The sequence below is a fragment of the Amblyomma mixtum genome, chromosome 3, assembly GCF_055824585.1.
Source record: "Amblyomma mixtum isolate Tamu chromosome 3, ASM5582458v1, whole genome shotgun sequence".
NCBI classification, from domain to species: Eukaryota; Metazoa; Arthropoda; class Arachnida; order Ixodida; family Ixodidae; genus Amblyomma; species Amblyomma mixtum.
The window spans coordinates 210,133,135-210,151,314 of NC_143014.1; the positions used below are offsets into that span (position 1 = coordinate 210,133,135).

Genomic DNA, 18,180 nt, shown 5'->3' on the forward strand with positions numbered 1-18,180 from the left:
CAGCTGTACATGTCAGTGTTTGGAAGAAAAAAAATGCTTAAGTGCAATGACAGGTAAGAGGAATTGTTTTGTTAGTATCTTTTTTTATTTAAAATGTCATTTGATATTATACACAAGAAGTAGGCACAACTCAAATAAGAGTAACAGCTAGACAGAGACAAACGTTTTACCACTCCCTGAAAGAAAGTGCACTGTACAGTAGTAACAGCCTCAGAGAACACTCACGGCTTCCGACTGGGCAGGTATGGCACCGAAAATAAACGATGACACCCGCTGTCCAATGCTTGTTATAGGTCCCTGGGGAGCATTTAGGCGCTTGATCAGCGGTGTAGTCTGTGAGAAGATAAGGATGTTGCAGTACCATAGTAAGAGGTCTGCCACTCAGTCTCACTTATAGCACATAAAGAAGATTGTCTAGGGACTGCAAAATTATCCGAAAATATCCACCTTGCATTCGGGATATGCCGGGTTCAATCCCCAGTGCTGCTGTGTACCCACCTGTTTCCTAATGGGTGAAAGACTTCCCCCGGTCTGGCGCTTGGCTTTTCTGGGCGAAATGCTTCGGAAAAGGATGTTTACGTTGTACGATGACGGAATAAATCACTGACCCGTCAATGCAATGGTTTGGTCCAAGACACTTTTCCCAAGCATTTCACCCCAGAAAAGCCGAGCACCAGGCTGGGGGATATCTTGTACCCATTAAATCACTGGTGGGTACCCACTGGCACTAGGAATCAAACCCAGCACCTCCCAAATGCGAGGTGGATGGTCTACCACAAGGCCATCACCGCAAACCTCTCAAGAAAGCCGGGTGCCAGACTGGAGGGCGCTTGTACCCATCCAGCAGTGAGTTTTGAACCAATCAACTCCCGCAGCCGAGACGGAACCTCAGAACTGGCAGTATGCTACTGCATGAACTCTGTGACGGTTGGCATATGAGAAGCACTATGCCCGTCAGCGAAACGCATGTTATTGCCGGTATCGCGATCAGAAAGTCAGGGCTGTGATGGATTTTGTTGTCGGTATGCAGTCTTTGGTTTGAAAAACATCGCCGCTTTCCTCCGCTCACTGTCATCGTGCCTCTATGCCTCCCATGCGTTTTGCTGCTGCCTCTTCCCATACTCAGGAAGAGATGACTCGGCACAGAGAAGGTCGATGAACTATGTTTGTAATGGAAGTCTGTATTGTGGAAGACGTCTAGCAATAATAGGAGCTCGCAATCATCCGTGCGCAAAGCACCAACCCACGAAAAATATCGTGTAAAGAGGCTCCCTTTTAGCTTAAAATTCATTATATTCTAATCATTCCTCGATATCCTTTGAAATTCGAATTGAGGTTGTTCTGCACAACGGCAGCTTAGTGGCATTGCTGATGCGACTCTGAAAAATCGAGCAATCATTTGCAAATGTGTCACAGTCACTATTATACATTAGCTCTATACAAAATGTGGCAGTGCCGTGACTAAGTCTGAATAATCAAGCATGTCGGAAAAATTGAAAGTGAAGTTTCGGTCAGCGACTCTTCTGCTCTTGCACTACAGGGAACGTGACTAGCAGTTGCAATACAAGATGTTGCAACAAAAGGCCTACTATTTTAAGCTCTGCTTCATGGGAAACACACTTGCTAACTACAGTCAAGCCCAATTATAACAGCCACATTTATAATGAAGCCTCCCTTTGCAATAACGAAGGCTTTTTGACTGTCGCACTCAGTCTTGGATAGAAAGAATGTCCACTGATACAGTACATCATCAAAGCAAACATGCAGATGTCACAAGCACACTGGTGAGGATGTGCTACAACAAGGCTGTGGTCTTTTATTGCTGACAAGCATGAGCATCATAACCCAAACGACTTTCACCTTAAAGAAATAATTATAGACACCAAGTTTTTGCTTCCAATTTTTCTTCTTTAAAATGATGTGCTACATCACACAATTATAGATGCCTTTAACCACTAAATAATTTATAATCGAATTTCAGCTGGTTTGCTTTTATGGGGTTTAACGTCCCAAAGCGACTCAGGCTATGAGGGGCACCGTAGTGGAGGGCCATGGATAAGTTCGACCACCTGGAGTTCTTTAAAGTGCACTAACATGGCGCAGTACACAGGACTCTAGCATTTTGCCTCCATCAAAATGAGACCGCCGCAGCCAGGACTGAACCTGCATCTTTCGGGTCAGCAGCCAAGCACCATATCCACCGAGCCACCGAAGCGGCTTGAATTTCTTCTTTTACGCTGTTCCAGTTTTAGTTTCATCAACATAACAATGGCTATGATCTCAAAAGCAGGTTTAGGCCGCATGAGGAATGAAAAACCTGCAAACCTGAAAACTTGCAAATTGTTTATATGCAGTTTTAGTTCCCTAAAACACTTAAGCCAGCCTGCTTCAAGAGCTGGAGTGACAACAAACAAAGCAGCAGCAGCAGTTTTTGTTCATGCCTGAGATAAATTAAAGTGATAACTGTTGTTTGGTTGATGAAATCAAAAGAACATGAGAGAAAAGTTCAGTTATAAATTTTAAAAGACTTGCAATAACTCAAGCTCTGATAATTCGCACTTTCGGTAAATCAAACAAATTTTAAAATTTTGGCTCCCAGGCTGCATTTACAATGCATTTCAAAGCTGGTTAATTCATACCACGATTTCTCTTAAATTGGGTTAATTAAAACTTTGTCTTGCTCTTACGCTCCCGGTGCACGAAAGAGTGGCAACCAAGGTAAGATACGCCAGATTTCCAGCACCATGTGTGCTCAAAATTTGGCCACTCCAACAAGTTCACTCATACACAGTCCGAAGGGGGGGGGGGGGGGGGGGGGCGTGCCAATCGGAGTCACACTGTTGCCGCATAGTTTAGTTTTCTGAGCTTTGCTATCAGTCTGCGACAACTGCAGCTGTCAGCAGCGCTTCAGTGAGACAAGCCCAGTTGCACACCAGTTAAAACAAACCAGCACATCGCTGTTTTTTTTTAGAAGGTGTCTCACCATTCGAGCACAAAAGTTCATTCCCCTTGCTTCCATCCACATGGTATCTCAATAATGCGTGGTCATTACAAGCTGCTCGTTGTTTGGTGAAGCCTCCTTACATGTACAGGTGAGGCCAAAATATTAAGGAGCACACTTTGGCAGCAGAAATTTTCTGTGCTCCGTACAGAAGGCATCACGGTTTCTTTGGTTCATGCGCGAGCGCACAAGAGGCATGTGGTTGCGTATATATACAGTACTTCCTGATATCATTTAATTTTGATGGAGGCAAAATTCTAGAGGCCCGTGCAATGTGCCATGTCCGTGCACGTTAAAGAATCCCAGGTGGTCGAAATGTGCGGATATGTATGTCTATGGGTGCGCAGAACTACCCTGCTAGAAAACGCTTTGCCACAGATGGGGTTAACACAACAAAATCAAATTTTACAATCAGGCCGTTAACTTATTCGAAAATGTCGGATGGCCGGCTTGGCCTGGTTGAATGCTCGTCGCGAGCGACGAATGACGATGGCATGTTGGCCGGTGATCGTATACATGGCGGTTAGTGATACGAAGAGCACTTTGCATCTTCATCCACTCGTCCGGCGACAACTTGCCAGTTGCGGCAGCAACTTCAATTTTTTTTAAAACAAAACTGATTTTTTAAGGATGGGACCGAAATACAAGGCAGTGCAAGAAAAACGCAGTCTAAAAATAAGGGCTGTTTAAAAGCGGCTGAGGCTGAGACTTGGTACGCTCCTCCTAACTCTGTGTTTGCAGCTCGTTTTAAAGCCTTCGATAATAGACCTTTTCACAAATTCTGCAGCGCCACCAAGCGGCCGCGCAAAGCACTCTGGAAAAACGGAGCGCCGCGGTGCCCGCGGCGCCGCGCTCGCGTCTTTTCGTCCGTCTCTCCGACTGTGCCTGATCACCGGAAAGCCTTTCTCTGCCATCTCGTCGCCATCGCTGTTTCTTATACCTGTGCTACACGGGAACGTTCGAATTACATCTGAGCAGAATTACATTTGAGAATTGGAATGACATTCGGACTCGACGGACGCGCGCGGTGCTACACGACACTTTCCAAACGCATTCAAAGCCTCAGCTCGTTTTCAGTGTACAACGACGACGACAGTCACACTAGTCCGACAACGGCACTGTATATATCACGCTCAACAGCAGCATGTTATTATAGTGAAATATCTAGTTTACTATGATATGATTGCAGTGGGACAAGTTTTTCAGGCCACCAACACCGACAAATCCGATCGGCAGACGGTCAGCCTTGTCGGCGGCTGAGCGAAAGCACAGTAATAAGGCGGCGATGTGAATATGTTCGCGCTTCTAAATGAGCGAAACGAACGGCTATATTTCACATATCCACACCTGAACACTCCCCAGCGATAAGCGCTTGCCAAATTAATTTCCGTCGGCGACGACTCCCTTCCCTTCCGCGACGACTAGGCCTAGCGAGTCCGCAGGGTTGGATCTGTGATTGCGGCGGTTGTTAAGAGCGAATCATAAGCTTTAGCGAATGAAAATGGTCACCGAGTGTAGTTTTGGCAACAGTGACCTGAAATCAACTCTTGCTTACATCGCAGGGGCACGCATATGATGAACGGGGAACGCCGGTGTGACCCAAACTGCCGAGCCGTGCTTTACGGCCAGCAGCAGTCGTCGCTGTCGCTAGCTTGTGGATAACAAGTTAGGCCGTTTCAGTTAAAGCGAACAGTCACCAAACATACTTCTGGATAAAGTAGTTTAAAATAAAGTACTGGTCACGTCGGAGGAAGCCGGGGCAAGAAGCGAGAAGCGCCGGTTTTGCGCGATGTCAACAGCCCGCTGTCAAGTGTTTCTCAGGGGTGCGATCGCATCATCGCTTCCCACACATTATTGCACTGCGTAAACAAGCACGGCTACTGTCGGCAAAAAAGAAAACAGGTTGTTTAATAGAACTAAAGCGCCGGTTGCGTTTTATGTCATGAAAACGAGCACTAGCTGTTCGTACGCAGCGATGTAAACAACAGTATGAGTGCACTCGTGCTCATCGGCGCACTCCTGAGAAATTTCATGCTGACGCGGTAGATGTTCATTGCTGTAATATTATCTTCAAGCACTCCCTTAGACAGACTAACAGATAACCACCACAGCAGTGCGCTGCAACATTTTGCTAAGAGGCAACCAACAACGCGCACGAGAAGACGCACAACGCCTGAACACGGCGGCACAACACAGCAACACGCTTGACAGCAGCCGACGCGGGAGGCGATCGCTCCTTTCTCCCATCGTGCTTTGTGCGGATCCGCTAGGGGATGGCGCGGCGCTGCAATTTGAGGAAAGGTCTATTAGGTGGAGCTTTACTAAATCTGCTCTTGCCCGATTTCGACCAATAGCAGTGCAATGGCACCATACATAGAAGTTGACTGAGCCCAGGGCTCGCCAGAGCCTGACTCAGCAGACCCTGCACTTCCTGCAACCTGCAGGGCACACAGTTTCGCATGGGCATCTCACTACACCTGCAACCCATCGAGGTGCCCCTGCATCGGCCTTACTGTCACTGCTGCCAGTAAACAAAACCCCACCGCTTAGCTGGGCAGTCAGGTGGTTTGAGAAGTCGTCGGCCCTAATGACCCCCCCCCTTTTTAGAGCTCATCCCTCCAACGGAAAAGGTCATCAGCCCTTTGCGGCCCTGACAAGGCGGTTCGCGATCACACTCCCCAGTTCCCATGGCCTTGGACAGCGTCCGAAGTGTGTAACGCGCTGTCGATATTCTAACTTCTTAGACTGTCTACGGACACGGGCACGACAGCTCCAGGCGAAAGTGGGGAGGGAAAGAGCCACCGGCGCCGTACGCTTCTAACTTAACACAGGCCATCTTTTTAAAGCCTGGTAAGTTTAGGGACTCAGAAACAATTGAACCTCGTTATAACGAAGCTAAAAGGGCCCGGCGATTACTCCGTTACAGCCCGTGCTGACCGAGCTTTCAAGGGAACTGCCATTCTTTCGTTATATCCACTATTTCGTCATAACACGGCAGTTTCCGGCGAAAGGGAGCAACGAGCCACCGGTGCCATACACTTCTAACTTAACACAGGCCATTTTTTTACAGCCTGGTAAGTTCAGGAACTCAGATATCGCAAGATGTAACTTCTGCCAACTTACTTGTCCTTCAATGATAGATGGTGTCACCAGCATCAGGGAGCTTGTAGTAGTGCCAAGGATGCAACCGAGAGGCTGCAATAGCAGAAAAATTACAGTAATTACAAAATTACTAGTTTATTAGGGATGCTGCAGACTGAATTTAGCAGTGTGGCCAAATGGCTAATCCCAAGAATTTGCCCACACAAGTGCAGCCTCAGCTACAAACAATTTCTAGAACAACAGGCAACAAACAACTATTTATTACGAGCTCGTTCTTTGGCTCTGGTCGAAGCAGACAATAAGAGACTGCACAAGGTCCAAACAAAAGAAACCACAAAAACTGCACTCAATGTCAACTGTCCATCAAAGGCAATGCAATTTGTGAAGTTGACATCACTGATGACCATCTAGAGTAGTTAACTGTAGTAGTTGGTTATCAAAAGCGGGAAGCAGGTATTAGATATCATGGTTCAATTTCGACACAGTCTTTCAGCAACATGGTCAGGTAGCTGGAAGTATTGTTGCCATGTTTACTAATTGCTCAAGATATCTGAAACTCAATAATCGTGCAAGCGACACACCTGCCTGGTGCAGTGATGTGTAGCAAAAAAAGGCCTAACTTTAAATACCATTTAGCAGCAGCATCATAACAGTTTGGCATATAAAGAAATGCAACACTGCTTTTCCATTGCTTTAAAACCCTATGACAAATAAATACTTGCTGGATTCACTCACTTGTGTGCTGGCAAGGTAGCAGCACTCTTCCCCCTGGAGGTCAGCTACAGCATCGATGGAGTAAGCTTCACGGCAGATGTTGGGCCAGTACCGCACAATACCAGCTGGCGCCACAGCCAGTGCCGCCGGGGCAAGCTCACCACCCCTCAGCAGCACACAGACCAGGTCGGCCCGGTGGGCCAGGTCACTTAGTGGCAGCATCAGCAAGTGGCACTGTCAGATAGTGTCGAGGAAGGAGTGCAGTAAAATCCATACCAAATGGACCCAGTGAAACAATGAAGGTCATCGTCATTGGCTGAGTTAAGTCCACTGCAGGACAAAGGCCCTGGTAATGCTCTCCAATTACCCTTGTTCCACACAAGCTGCTGCCACACCACATTCTTGCAAAATCTCTAATCACTTTCCTCCACCTAACTTTCCACTGCACTTGGATGTGTGTTCCTTTTCTTGGAATACAACGTTACCTTAATGAACCTATCTGTTTGCAGCATCACACGTTAAGCCCTCGCTCATTTCCTTCTCTTGATTTCTGCTGTAAAGTAATTAACTAGAGTCTGTTCTCTATTCTGTGTTGCTCTCTTCTTGTCTCTCAAGATTACCTTGCATGAAAAACGAGCGCAATTAAATTCAAGTTTGAATTGAAGGAAAAATTCTAAACATGAGGTAGATTCTGAACTCACTTCAAATCTTTCCTGATGAAAAAGCTCAGCCTGAAAATGAAACAACAAATAGTATTATCTCCATCATACTCGCAAGTAAAAAAGATCAGCACTAGTGACATGCTACCATAGTGGCAGATAAAACGAGTTGGGCTGTGGCGGCGAACACGCTGATGACAAAAGTGTAGGTGCATTCATAAAGCACGGTACGACACCAGCCGCGTGGTGCAATTTTCGCTGCTCCAGTGATGTCAATGTGCTAATCTTTTTTACTTACAACTGTATCGGTTATAGAAATCTTCTTTTTCATTGTTTATTACATTTGATTTAGTACCTTTTAAAGGGGCACCCACGGTTTAAGATAAGTGACCTGGCGGTTGACTATACACGGGCTTTTTTAAAAACCGAAGCTGCAACTCGCCAGCAGCCAGGCCTTGATGAAGAAACAGAGTAGATTTTGAAACGGCGTGTTTTCTTAGGAGAACTTGGATGCTGTTCATTTCTCCCTTAAATTTGCATTCCTAACCAGACCGACCTCTGTCAAATGTCTTCTTAGGAGTCTTTTTTTTTGTTAACAAGCCAGGAAGTCCTTCCAGTGGTTCTTGCCTTGGGAACTTTGCTAGTACATTTCACTTTGTGCAGAAAATGACTGCACCTATTTACAACAAACTTTAAAACCAATATGCAATGCAAAGCCTTGTGGGGGCTGCGTAGTTTACATTCCAGCCGCGGCCAGGTGTATGCACAGCTTTCTCCAGCTGCCCATGGGTGCAGCAGCCAGTATACTCGGAGCATCCCAAGATCACACTGCATCTGTGACAGCAAGCCCCACAACTTGAACTTATTTTGGTGCCTTTTGACTGGTAGTGCTTGCCTGTTTGTTCTGTCTATTTATGTTATTCGATACCTGCATTCCTATGGTCGAAAAAAAAAATCCCAATTTTATTCACTGAACGGCACACGTTCCCAGAGACACAAGACAAATGCTAGCACTTGTGCCGTTTGTCATTCCAGGTCCTTTCATAAGCTAGTAATCATGATTTTTTAAACATGACTCAAAGACCCTACACTTAGCCAAAACCGCCAAACGACTGGGTAAAACGATCAGGTTCCTTGTGATAACTGCGCGTAGTCCCGAGCTATGCCGGCCATCGGGCTGGAAGAACATGCACGTAGTTCAGTGGGTTCTGCACTGACTAAGCTCGGTCATGTGCATAGTATTTATTTCCGCAGACCCGTGACGCCTCCAGACGCCACAGAGGCAAAGTAATCTTATCACAATGTTCGCCGATTTAAAGCCCCCAATCCTTTGCATGAAACGGTTCACTATGCTGGTAGTTAGTTCCATATAGCATGCGATGCAGGACACTTACTTTGCTGTTAGGTGATCCCGGCTTGTACTGCCAAACACATAGCTTTCGGCCACAAACCAGCCATGCCCATCCGCAGCTCGATATGCGTGCACTGATATCCGTTCCGGCTGCAACATAAGAGGTGGCATTAGGTATGAAAAGAGTATTTCACAAAGAATGCAAGCAAAGCTTTGCCACAAATTAAGTGCGAAACTGAAATGTACAGAAGCTACGAAATTGTTCTTACGTTCTGCTTTGATAAGAGTTTCGCTGACGAGTACCGGGAGCACACTACTGAAGAGGTCAACAACATGGTTCGCAGTTTCAGACAAGTGCACGGAGCTTGCTTGAAGCTGACTCCTTTAATAGAGAAGAACAAAATGCATGTAATGGCAGTGTAAATCGACGGAGAGGATCCAATAGCACATAAAGGGCTATAGACACTAAATTTTTTCCTGCGTGTTTTCTTCTATCAAAACGACGCACTAGACAATGGTATACACAATGGTATGCACAATCTATACACAATATGAAAATTCATAACAATACCACTAGGGGCGACACTTTCCATTTTGCTTTAAACTTTAATGAGCACAGTTGTTCAAACTGCATCAATTAAGCCAGCATAAAAAAAAAGCCGGTGGACATACTACACCCAAAAATGTGGAGAGAGGAGCCAAACAGGAGGCAGGAGAGGAGGTTGGGACCCCCCCCCCCTTTCAGGCTCTGTCTGAGTGTACACGGGGGGGGGGGGGGGAGGGTGCAGTTCTGATTGGGCACTGGGCGAGTGAAATGGGCAAGGGAAAAGTGTCCATCTATTTTTCTATTTTTTTTAATTTTCTAAGTGGAATAACTTTCATTTGCCTGCTCTTATTTCAATCATTCTTTTTTGTATTGGCTGGTCTCTGGAACATATGAAGAATTCATTTTATCGGATTAATAGGCACTGAGGAAAATATCGCGGTTCCCCTTTAAGACGGGACAACGAGATACACGTGCTGACTGATTTGTTGAGGCAGCATAAAAAAACGAGACATGAGGAGCAAAAATAACAAGAAAACCGTGCAACCACACAACCAAGATATTCAGAGTCACTGGTTAAGAATGGGAAGAGAGCTGTCGACGGGCTGCTGATGCTCGTGTCATTTGTTTCGACCATGCATACTGCAGGCCTCGGAAATAAACAAGCCTCGAGGTCTCGTCTTTATATCTGGCGATGATAGCGGTACGATGAAAAACCGCTGCACAGTGTATGCAGGGCTAGATGGTTTTTTTTCTCGATCTTTGGTGTGCTGACATAGCTCTATCGTTGAAGTAGCGTTCTGTCTCAATGATGTAAAAATGGTCGCATGACGTCAGAACCTGGTATACCACATCAACGCTAAAAGAGCGGCGTGGTCAAAAGAAAAAGAAATAAAAATAATTTTGCCCGCCCCGCAACACCAACGCTAATATAAGATTCCGACGTCATGCGGCCATTTCTAAATCGGTGAGATGGGACGCTGCATCAACGACAGAACGTGAGCACGCAAAAGATATAGAAACAAGTCACTTATAAACCATCTGGCATACACTCGGAGTGCGAAAATTGTGAAGCGGCTTTGCATCATACCGCTATCATCGCCAGATATAGATACGAAACCTAGAGGCTTATTTCCGAGGCCTAATAACACGTGTGCACAAGCCCGTCTTCCTACAAGAATGTGCATGTCTTAATCAGTGATGCTGAACAATTCCTCCCAATTGTGTGGTGCGGTTTCTCTAGTTATTTTGGCTCGCCATGTTTCCTTTAAATGCTGCCTCACATGTTTCAATAAATCATTCGGTTGCTAGTCAGCGCAAGCCTCGTTCCCTTTGTCCCATCTTAGCACTAGGGTTACATCCTCTCAGTCAATATATGTACCAACCTGCCCGTATCAGCCCTATTCTGCAATATAAACCACTCGTCACGTTAATTATGCTAGAGGTGCAACGGTTCACAGGGAACACATTAAACATGAGGCAACAAAAATAGTAAAAGTCATTACCCATGTGCGTTTGGCCAGCGGCCGTGCGACGCCGGCGTTCCACTGGGCCCAGGTGCTGTGAGAAAAGTGCCTCCAGGACCCGCGCGGCGCGGAGTGAACATGGCTCTAAATAATGAGCTTAACAGCGGACGAGAATGCGACGTCTTGCGACCATCCAGCGACCATCAAGCGACGTCTAAACGGGCGTCATATGCAATAGAACAAGAGCGCTGCAAGACTGCCGACCGCGGCGCGGAGCAATGCAGACGAGGCCTATATCGAGGTGGTCGTCTGAGCGTAGAGGGCGCTGACTGGAGTCGCGTTTTTCGCGAGCGAAAAACGCGACGCGCGGCAAACGCCCGCGTTGCCGCCGACGCGCGAGCACCCGCACGAGAAAAAATGAAGCGGCGCTGTCGCGCCGCGTTTTTTTCGGGTTGCCAGACCACGCAACTGCCAACGAGGTGAATTATCTGTTACCGCATATATAATATGCCATTTAAATTACAGGACACTACAATAAAAATAATCTTCATGGAATTATACCTCGTTAAAGGTTGTCTTGTGCATGTTGGCCGAACACAACGCGCCAACGAACACGATGCGTGAAGCCAGCTCCTCCGAGGAAAGAGCAAAGTTCCCCCAAAAAGGTACTGCCGAGATGCGCGGAAAGCAGAGCCATCTGTTGGCGAACCGAAAAACCAAAATGACACGCGCCTGCACGCTCATTGGTGGACGCCGGCCGTGACGTCAGTGGACGCGCAGCGCGAGGCGTTTTTTTCTACACGCGTAGAACCACGCGGCGGCGCGATTTCGTGTAGGATTATGCTGGGCACGCGTCAGAATGACGCGCGCGTCCCACCATCCGCGCGGCAATCGCGCCCAAAATCGCGCCGTGCGGTTCCAGCTTTAAGGCGCGCTCACACTGGCGGGAAAACGCGCAACGCAGGACGTTTTCCGCGCGCCGCTTCCCGCACAAACCGGTTTTTCTCCCGCGGACAGGCTGCTGTGCCGTCCCGCAGAGCGATGGCTCCGGGCGCTATTTTTCCCGTGCCGCTGACCAGAACAGCCAATGGGGTCCGACCGTTAGACTGCCGTCCGCGGATATAAAGCGTTTTTAGTTCCACCCGAAGCGGCCGCGATTTGCGCCCAGCCGCTGAGATGGCGCTGCAGTCGAAGTTTGCGCCACGCTCGACGCTAGCTAGCCACGCTGCGGTGCAGCAACGTTGCTGACGCTCCGGTAGTCGTGCTCATTTGCGTCGCGTTTTGTTGCTATCAAGTGATCCTGTCGTTATGAGTTGAGTATTTGTGCACTACGCTTCAGCAGCTTTCGGTGTGTGGTTGGGTGCGGACGCTCATGGTGTGGGCCCAACCTGCAAGTAGCGTGGGCTGCCGAATGTTCTCGAACGCCAGGTTTTGGATTTTTTCGCTGTCAGAGGGTAGGTGGTGTGCGTCATTTATCTTCTTTAGAATGTACTAGGAGTGGCAACCAAATGCCAACGTGTTTCGTGCCGGGATGTATACCTGCGGGTACCGGCGCAACACAGAGAAGAGGCACTTCTTTCCTCCGCCGACCGATCCAATTCTTGCAAAATGGTCGAGAGCGATACCCCGTGCAGACAAGGTGTCGGGGAAAACATGCAAAGTGTGCGACGCCCGCTTTCAAGAAGGGGATATTGTGAAGTCATATAAGTATGGTTCATGGTTCATGGGGTTTAACGTCACAAAGCGACTAAGGCTATGAGAGACGCCGTAGTGAAGGGCTCCGGAAATTTCGACCACCTGGGGTTCTTTAACGTGCACTGACATCGCACAGCACACGGGCCTCTAGAATTTCTCCTCCAAAGAAATTCTAGCCGCCGCGGCCGGGATCGAACCCGCGTCTTTTGGGTCAGCAGCCGAGCACCATAGCCACTGAGCCACCGCGGCGGCTGTGTCATATAAGTATGTAATAAACGAAGAAGTGATTGAAATCGAGCGCGGTGTATGGTCTCTTAAGGGGTGATGCAATTCATACCATATTTCCTAATCTCCCGCTGTACTTCTCCTCAAATCGTAAACGGCGAAAATCTCCGAAAAAGAGAGCAACCGTCTCAAGAAATGCAGTGGCAACGCAGAGCGACGCTGCAGAAGATATCGAGCGAGAGCAACCAGAGCCCGTGGAAGTCAGTGGAGAAGAGCGCTTCTTTGAGGTTACCTCGTCAGTGGAGATCGGCAGCTCTTGAAGATGAAAACGGGCACCGATCACAGATTGTTTTTTACAAGGCAGGATTGGAGGCAGATGTACAGCCTTTGTCAAAAGTTTGGAGCCCAGGGGTTTTTCTTTTGAACCACACTGTGTCGTTCTTAATGGATCTCTAGCGCTCCAAATTTCCTGGACATAAGAAGATTTCTGGTACTGCCTCCTGCAATAGGTAGGACTTCCATTAACGCTCCTGGAGTCCCAATATAAAGCTTGGAAGTGAACCCCCTGGGCTCCAAACTTTTGACAAAGACTGTACATTCAGTACTCAAGAGTGTCATAGTTCGCGAAGACATGAGTTATGTTGTATCTGCCCGCGCAAAACTGGTGCCGACGCTGCCCATGGATTTGGCAATCACTTCGTTAGAAGACGTAGAGGCAATTGTGCAAGTTGTACAAACTATGCAAGCCTGCCATGGTTGCACCTCTATCAGGGGAGGAACTGTATACCACAAGCAGTGCAGAGTAGAGCACTGCACGGGCCTCAATCTGAGGCCCAAGCCCGGGCCCGAGACCTGAAGCCCGAGCCCGGCCGAGGCCCGCGGCTTCAAGCCCGGGCCCGGCCCAGGCCCGCTAAATTATCGCTCTGGCGAGCCCGGCCCGGCCCGTGAATCCCGGAGTGAAGCCCGGGCCCGGCCCGGCCCGTTTCACAGTAACGCTTGAGGTATACTGCTCACTCTGAGCAAGTAGACTGCTACTAGACCGATAAGAGACTGGCCGACAAAGGTTCTGAAACCACAGTTTGGCTTGCAGAAAGTTGGTTCTTTTTATCCCAGAAGGAAGTGATTAAGGGTAGTGCTCGCCAGGTCCTCTTTTGGACAGTGATCTCGTGTAGGTGCGCGAAGATAAACTCGGAAGTTCCGAGAGCCAAATAAAAAGGGCTGCACACGCGCGTAATAGACTACTTTGCATTCCCCCATGATTTTAATCAGTTATATTTTGCCGCCCGCAAGTATAAACATTAAAGCTGCCTAGCAAACAGTGGAATGACATTTTTTTTAGTGAACGCGATCTCACAGGCTGAACTCATAGCCGAACTGGTCGCCTTGCAGCAGAAACGAAAAGCTAAAAGGCTTGAGTATTTCACGGTGTGCGGTTTGGAGACTATAAGCGTCCTAAACTAATATGTCCTTCATGAATGCATTTCTGATAGTGTATAGGTATGTTTTGGGATGACGAACGATCAGTGGCTGATTAAGACCGGTTAAATTTTTCTCTTACTGGTGGAGCAGAAGATAACGCGCGAATCACGTGATAACTTACAGGGCAAAACGTCTGTCATGTCAACCAGGCTGAAGAAGCGAGGAGAGATAGATGTGGTTATGAGATGAGATTTGCAAACTCTCATGAGCTTTTGTGTCTATTTCATTTATGAGACGTTCCGGTCAGATGATCAAAAAGAAAACCAAACGCGCTTTAATTTGTCAATTCTCACATTAGAAAAATATAGCTATAAAATAAAAGCTATATTTTTGGGTCTTAAAGGGGCACCGCGATGATTTCCTCGGTACCAGTTAATATCATTAAATAGATTCATCATGCTTTCCAGAGACCAGAGCAAAAAGAATTATTGAAATCGGAGCATGCAAACGAAAGTTATTCCACTCTGAAAATTCGAAATGAAAAGCTCAGACGAAAACGCACTTCACTCGCCCATTTCACTCACCCAGTACCGAGATTGGGCGCTACCAATCAGAACCGCGCCTGGCGCACACGCAGCGGAAGCGTGCATGCAGTTGTTGCTTTGTCGGGGCTGTAGACATCCGCTCATTTTGACGGCGTCTTCCCCCCGTGTACGCGACGCCATACTCAGGGCAGGGGTGACTAACAACAAAGGAAGCTCCCCGAAGTTTCTTTTTTAGTCGGACTGGAAGGCGGTGGGCAGTAGCCGTCCTCCCCCCCAAACTCGACTCCGCTCTCCTGTCCGGCCTTTCTTGTCGATTGGCTTTTTTTTTCGCTGCCGTCTTGGTATGGTCACGGCCGATCTCGACGCGCGCGCTTTCTGGTTTGAGCCAAGGTTTTTTGAACAGCGCTGGCTGCCACGAAGGTTTGAAGCGGAATGGAAAGTGTCGCCCCTAGCTGTATTCTTGTTAGTTTTCATTCGCTTTCTCTGCTTCTTTCCAGTTTTTGTGGCATGCGAAAAGCTTTCAGTACTTAGAGACATAATATTTTGGATTCATTTCGCAAGTATAAAGAAACAATATGCAAACTGGACGCTCAACCAATGAGAAAGGCAGCGCCCTATCTGGATGCCGCTTCATTTCCGCTGCCGCAAATGGCCGCCGCGTTGCGACACCATCGGCTCGAAACAAGGATTTCTAGCGAAGATTAAAATATCAAATATTATGATTTCGGTGATCTCATTGCGCGTTCGGGACTCACAATGTCCCTTACTCTGCATACAAAGAATAAAGACCCCATGCTTTATCTACGTCGCAGGGCACCTTTAAGGGCCCAAGGGGAGTCAAGCTGTAAGAGACACCGAAGCAGAGGGCTCCGGATCATTTCGACCACCTGGGTTTCTTCAACGAGCAACTACAAAGTAGTCTTTGTCAAAAGTAACCACGCTGCATGGTTGCTTCTAGCTCGTACAGTGGAGCCCTTACAGCTTCCTTGAAGCTGTTATGGTCGTTAAAGGTAAGGACGGGGGGGGGGGGGGGGGGCTCTTCTTACCTTTCAACAACTTTTGGTCTTTAGGAAAGTCGCATGGGCTCCACTATACAAGCTAGAAGCAAACCATGCCGCCTGGTTACTTTTGACAAAGATGGCACATGGCTGTCACGCTGGTCGCCTGAATAGAAATGCGGCCGCCGAGGCTAGGAGCAAACCCTGGATCCCTGGCTCAGTAATCAAGCGCCTTGACCACTAAGCCACCACGGCGTGGAAATGAGGAAATAAATAAGTCAAAGAATAAAGCTTAGTTTTTTTCTCAGCCCGTACTATAACCCATAGCTCATCCGTATCGCTGCTCCAATGCCACAGTTATGTACTTCACTCTGCAATAGTGAATGAATAGTCGGACACCAGCCGTTTCTATACGGACCCAAGCCCGGCTCGGGTCCGCAGCTTTAAGCACGAGCCCGACCCGGGCCCGCAACTTCAGGCCCGGGCCCGGCTAAAGTGATCATGTCCCGGCCCGGCCCAGCCTGCGGGCCGGCCCGGGCTTTCGGGCCGGCCCGAGCCCGTGCAGTGCACTAGTGCAGAGTTCTGGCTGAGGCAGAAAAAGGAGTCTGTATAAAGTGTGCGAAAATGACGAAGGACCTCAAAAGAAGAAGTGGACTGAAACCCAAGAAAAAGGTGTGCCTTGCAGCACCTGTTTTGAGGAAGAGGCTCATTCGTGCCGCTGCAGCTCGGGAGCAAAAGAAGAAAGAAATTAGCCAGCTCAGTGGAAAACTGAAGAAAGCGTTTTCAAGAAGTCTGGGTGAAGTGTTTGAGGAGTTTTAATAAACTATAATATGCTAATGCAACTCCACTAAAAACGTGTGTATGATTTTTTTTTTTATTCTATAAGTATTTACCAGAGGCAGCAGAAAAATGTCAGCATGATATCTATCGGGCAGCTCTCTATATGTGCCTTGAAAACTAAGAAGTCGCTTTATGGAACCTCTCGAGTCTAGTCAGGAGGGTTCTTCTAATATTTAATAAAATCGAGGCAGACGTTCAGGCTTTGCAACTTCAATTGTTGTTCAATCCTGTCTTGCTCAATTTCGCATTTGGAAAGCAAGAGTAAAAATTACTCGCGACCAATGGGATTGATACAGAGGGGTAAGGTCACCGTTCAAGCGCAATGCGATGGAAACGCCGCATTCTACAGACGCACGAAAGCTACTATTCTGTGCAAGACGAAAGGTAATCACTGATGCCCATCTTTTTCTAAAGCACTGGTCGCTTCTACGCACACGTAGTTTAACTCCTTAAACTTACGAAGCGCAGATAATGACGCCACGAAGTGTGAGCAATGTCTTTGGTTAAACGCCGTGCGGGAGGACAGCGGAACGGTACGAGTCTGTAGCAGACGACGCACTTCCTTGGCGCAAACTTCGACAGCAGCGCCGGGTGGCGGGCGCGGCGGCGTGCCGCATGCTCCCTGTTGGCGCAGCGAGGAGATGCGGAACTGAAAAGGATCTATGATGGTCCGCGGCTCAGAGAAATGGAGACGAGGCCTAGCGCGGTGGTCGTCTGAGCGAAGAAGAGCATAGAGGGCGCTGGCAAGAGTGCTACCGTCATGGAGGACAAAAAAACTGAGGAGGGAGCGCCCGGCGACAGCCTTGAAACCGTCTTAACAAGCAAAAATATGTTTAAAAAATGGCTGTGGCTTAGCTTGGTTAAGCCCGGTAATTGCGAAAGCAATATCCGTAGCTACGCCATGGTTCAGCCGGTAGTGTAGCTGGTGGTGGTGCTTGTGGTTAGACTTGTGGTGATGCATCGGTTATACAGTGATTCAATCTGGATACGGCATGGTGTTCGTACTGGGCACGCCGCTTAGAAAGTCTTTGTTCACGCTCTTCTTCGGTCTCCGTAGCTCGCTGTTGCTTCCTCTTTGCATTCTGCTGAGCGGCTTTCGCGGTAGGCGGCATTGCAACGTCTGGCCGCCGGCGCGCTGCGCGCCCGGTTTTGCGGCAGATGGCATGACGTCAGACCGTTAATCGCGCCGCGCGCGGCAGGAGCGGAAGTTAGGCCGCGCTTGGTAGCTGCGGCCTCGCTACACGACGGCGCAAGTTGGAGCCCCGCTGGTGATGATGATAATGATGATGATAACTTTATTTTCCGCCAGATAAGGAAGCCCCCTACTCCCCGTCCCCGGCACGCAGGCCTTGGTGACGGGGGACGGGACCTCCGCGATTAGAAGCAGGCGAAGAGGTCTTGATTCCTCGCGGCCTCTTCCGCCAGGCGGATGGCTTGTTGCTGTGAAGCAGGGGCCTCGCTCCGCAGCAGGGCTTCCCAGGTTTCTCTATAATTTATGTTTTCGTTAGCCCCTGGGGAGCTAGCGCATTCCCAGATTGTGTGGTCGAGGGTACCTCTCGCCCCACAGTGCTTGCACTTATCGTTTTCTTTATCTCTATGAACATGATAGTGGCAGGAGCAG

General features: G+C 48.3%; 2 protein-coding genes across 6 annotated transcripts in view; both read right to left on the reverse strand.

Moving 5' to 3' along the window:
• The window catches only part of LOC149353523 (nuclear pore complex protein Nup133-like), a 111,184-nt gene extending 100,072 nt beyond the window's left edge, over positions 1 to 11,112 (reverse strand). For all 5 annotated transcript variants that reach the window (XR_016291002.1, XM_089582614.1, XM_089582613.1 and 2 more), the window contains exons 1-6: positions 10,877 to 11,112; positions 9,097 to 9,209; positions 8,871 to 8,977; positions 6,839 to 7,051; positions 6,125 to 6,196; positions 226 to 333 (exon numbers count right to left, since the gene is read on the reverse strand). Coding sequence is in view for 4 of the 5 variants with exons in the window: in XM_089582614.1 (XP_089438740.1) it covers positions 226 to 333; positions 6,125 to 6,196; positions 6,839 to 7,051; positions 8,871 to 8,977; positions 9,097 to 9,209; positions 10,877 to 10,977 (714 nt within the window). In the remaining variant the exon portion in view is untranslated. The remainder of the gene's footprint in view (positions 1 to 225; positions 334 to 6,124; positions 6,197 to 6,838; positions 7,052 to 8,870; positions 8,978 to 9,096; positions 9,210 to 10,876) is intronic.
• LOC149353527 (histone deacetylase 8-like) overlaps positions 9,097 to 18,180 on the reverse strand; it is a 90,506-nt gene continuing 81,422 nt past the window's right edge. Inside the window, exon 2 of the mRNA XM_089582619.1 lies at positions 9,097 to 9,209. Coding sequence (XP_089438745.1) covers positions 9,174 to 9,209 — 36 coding nt within the window. The 3' untranslated portion in view covers positions 9,097 to 9,173. The remainder of the gene's footprint in view (positions 9,210 to 18,180) is intronic.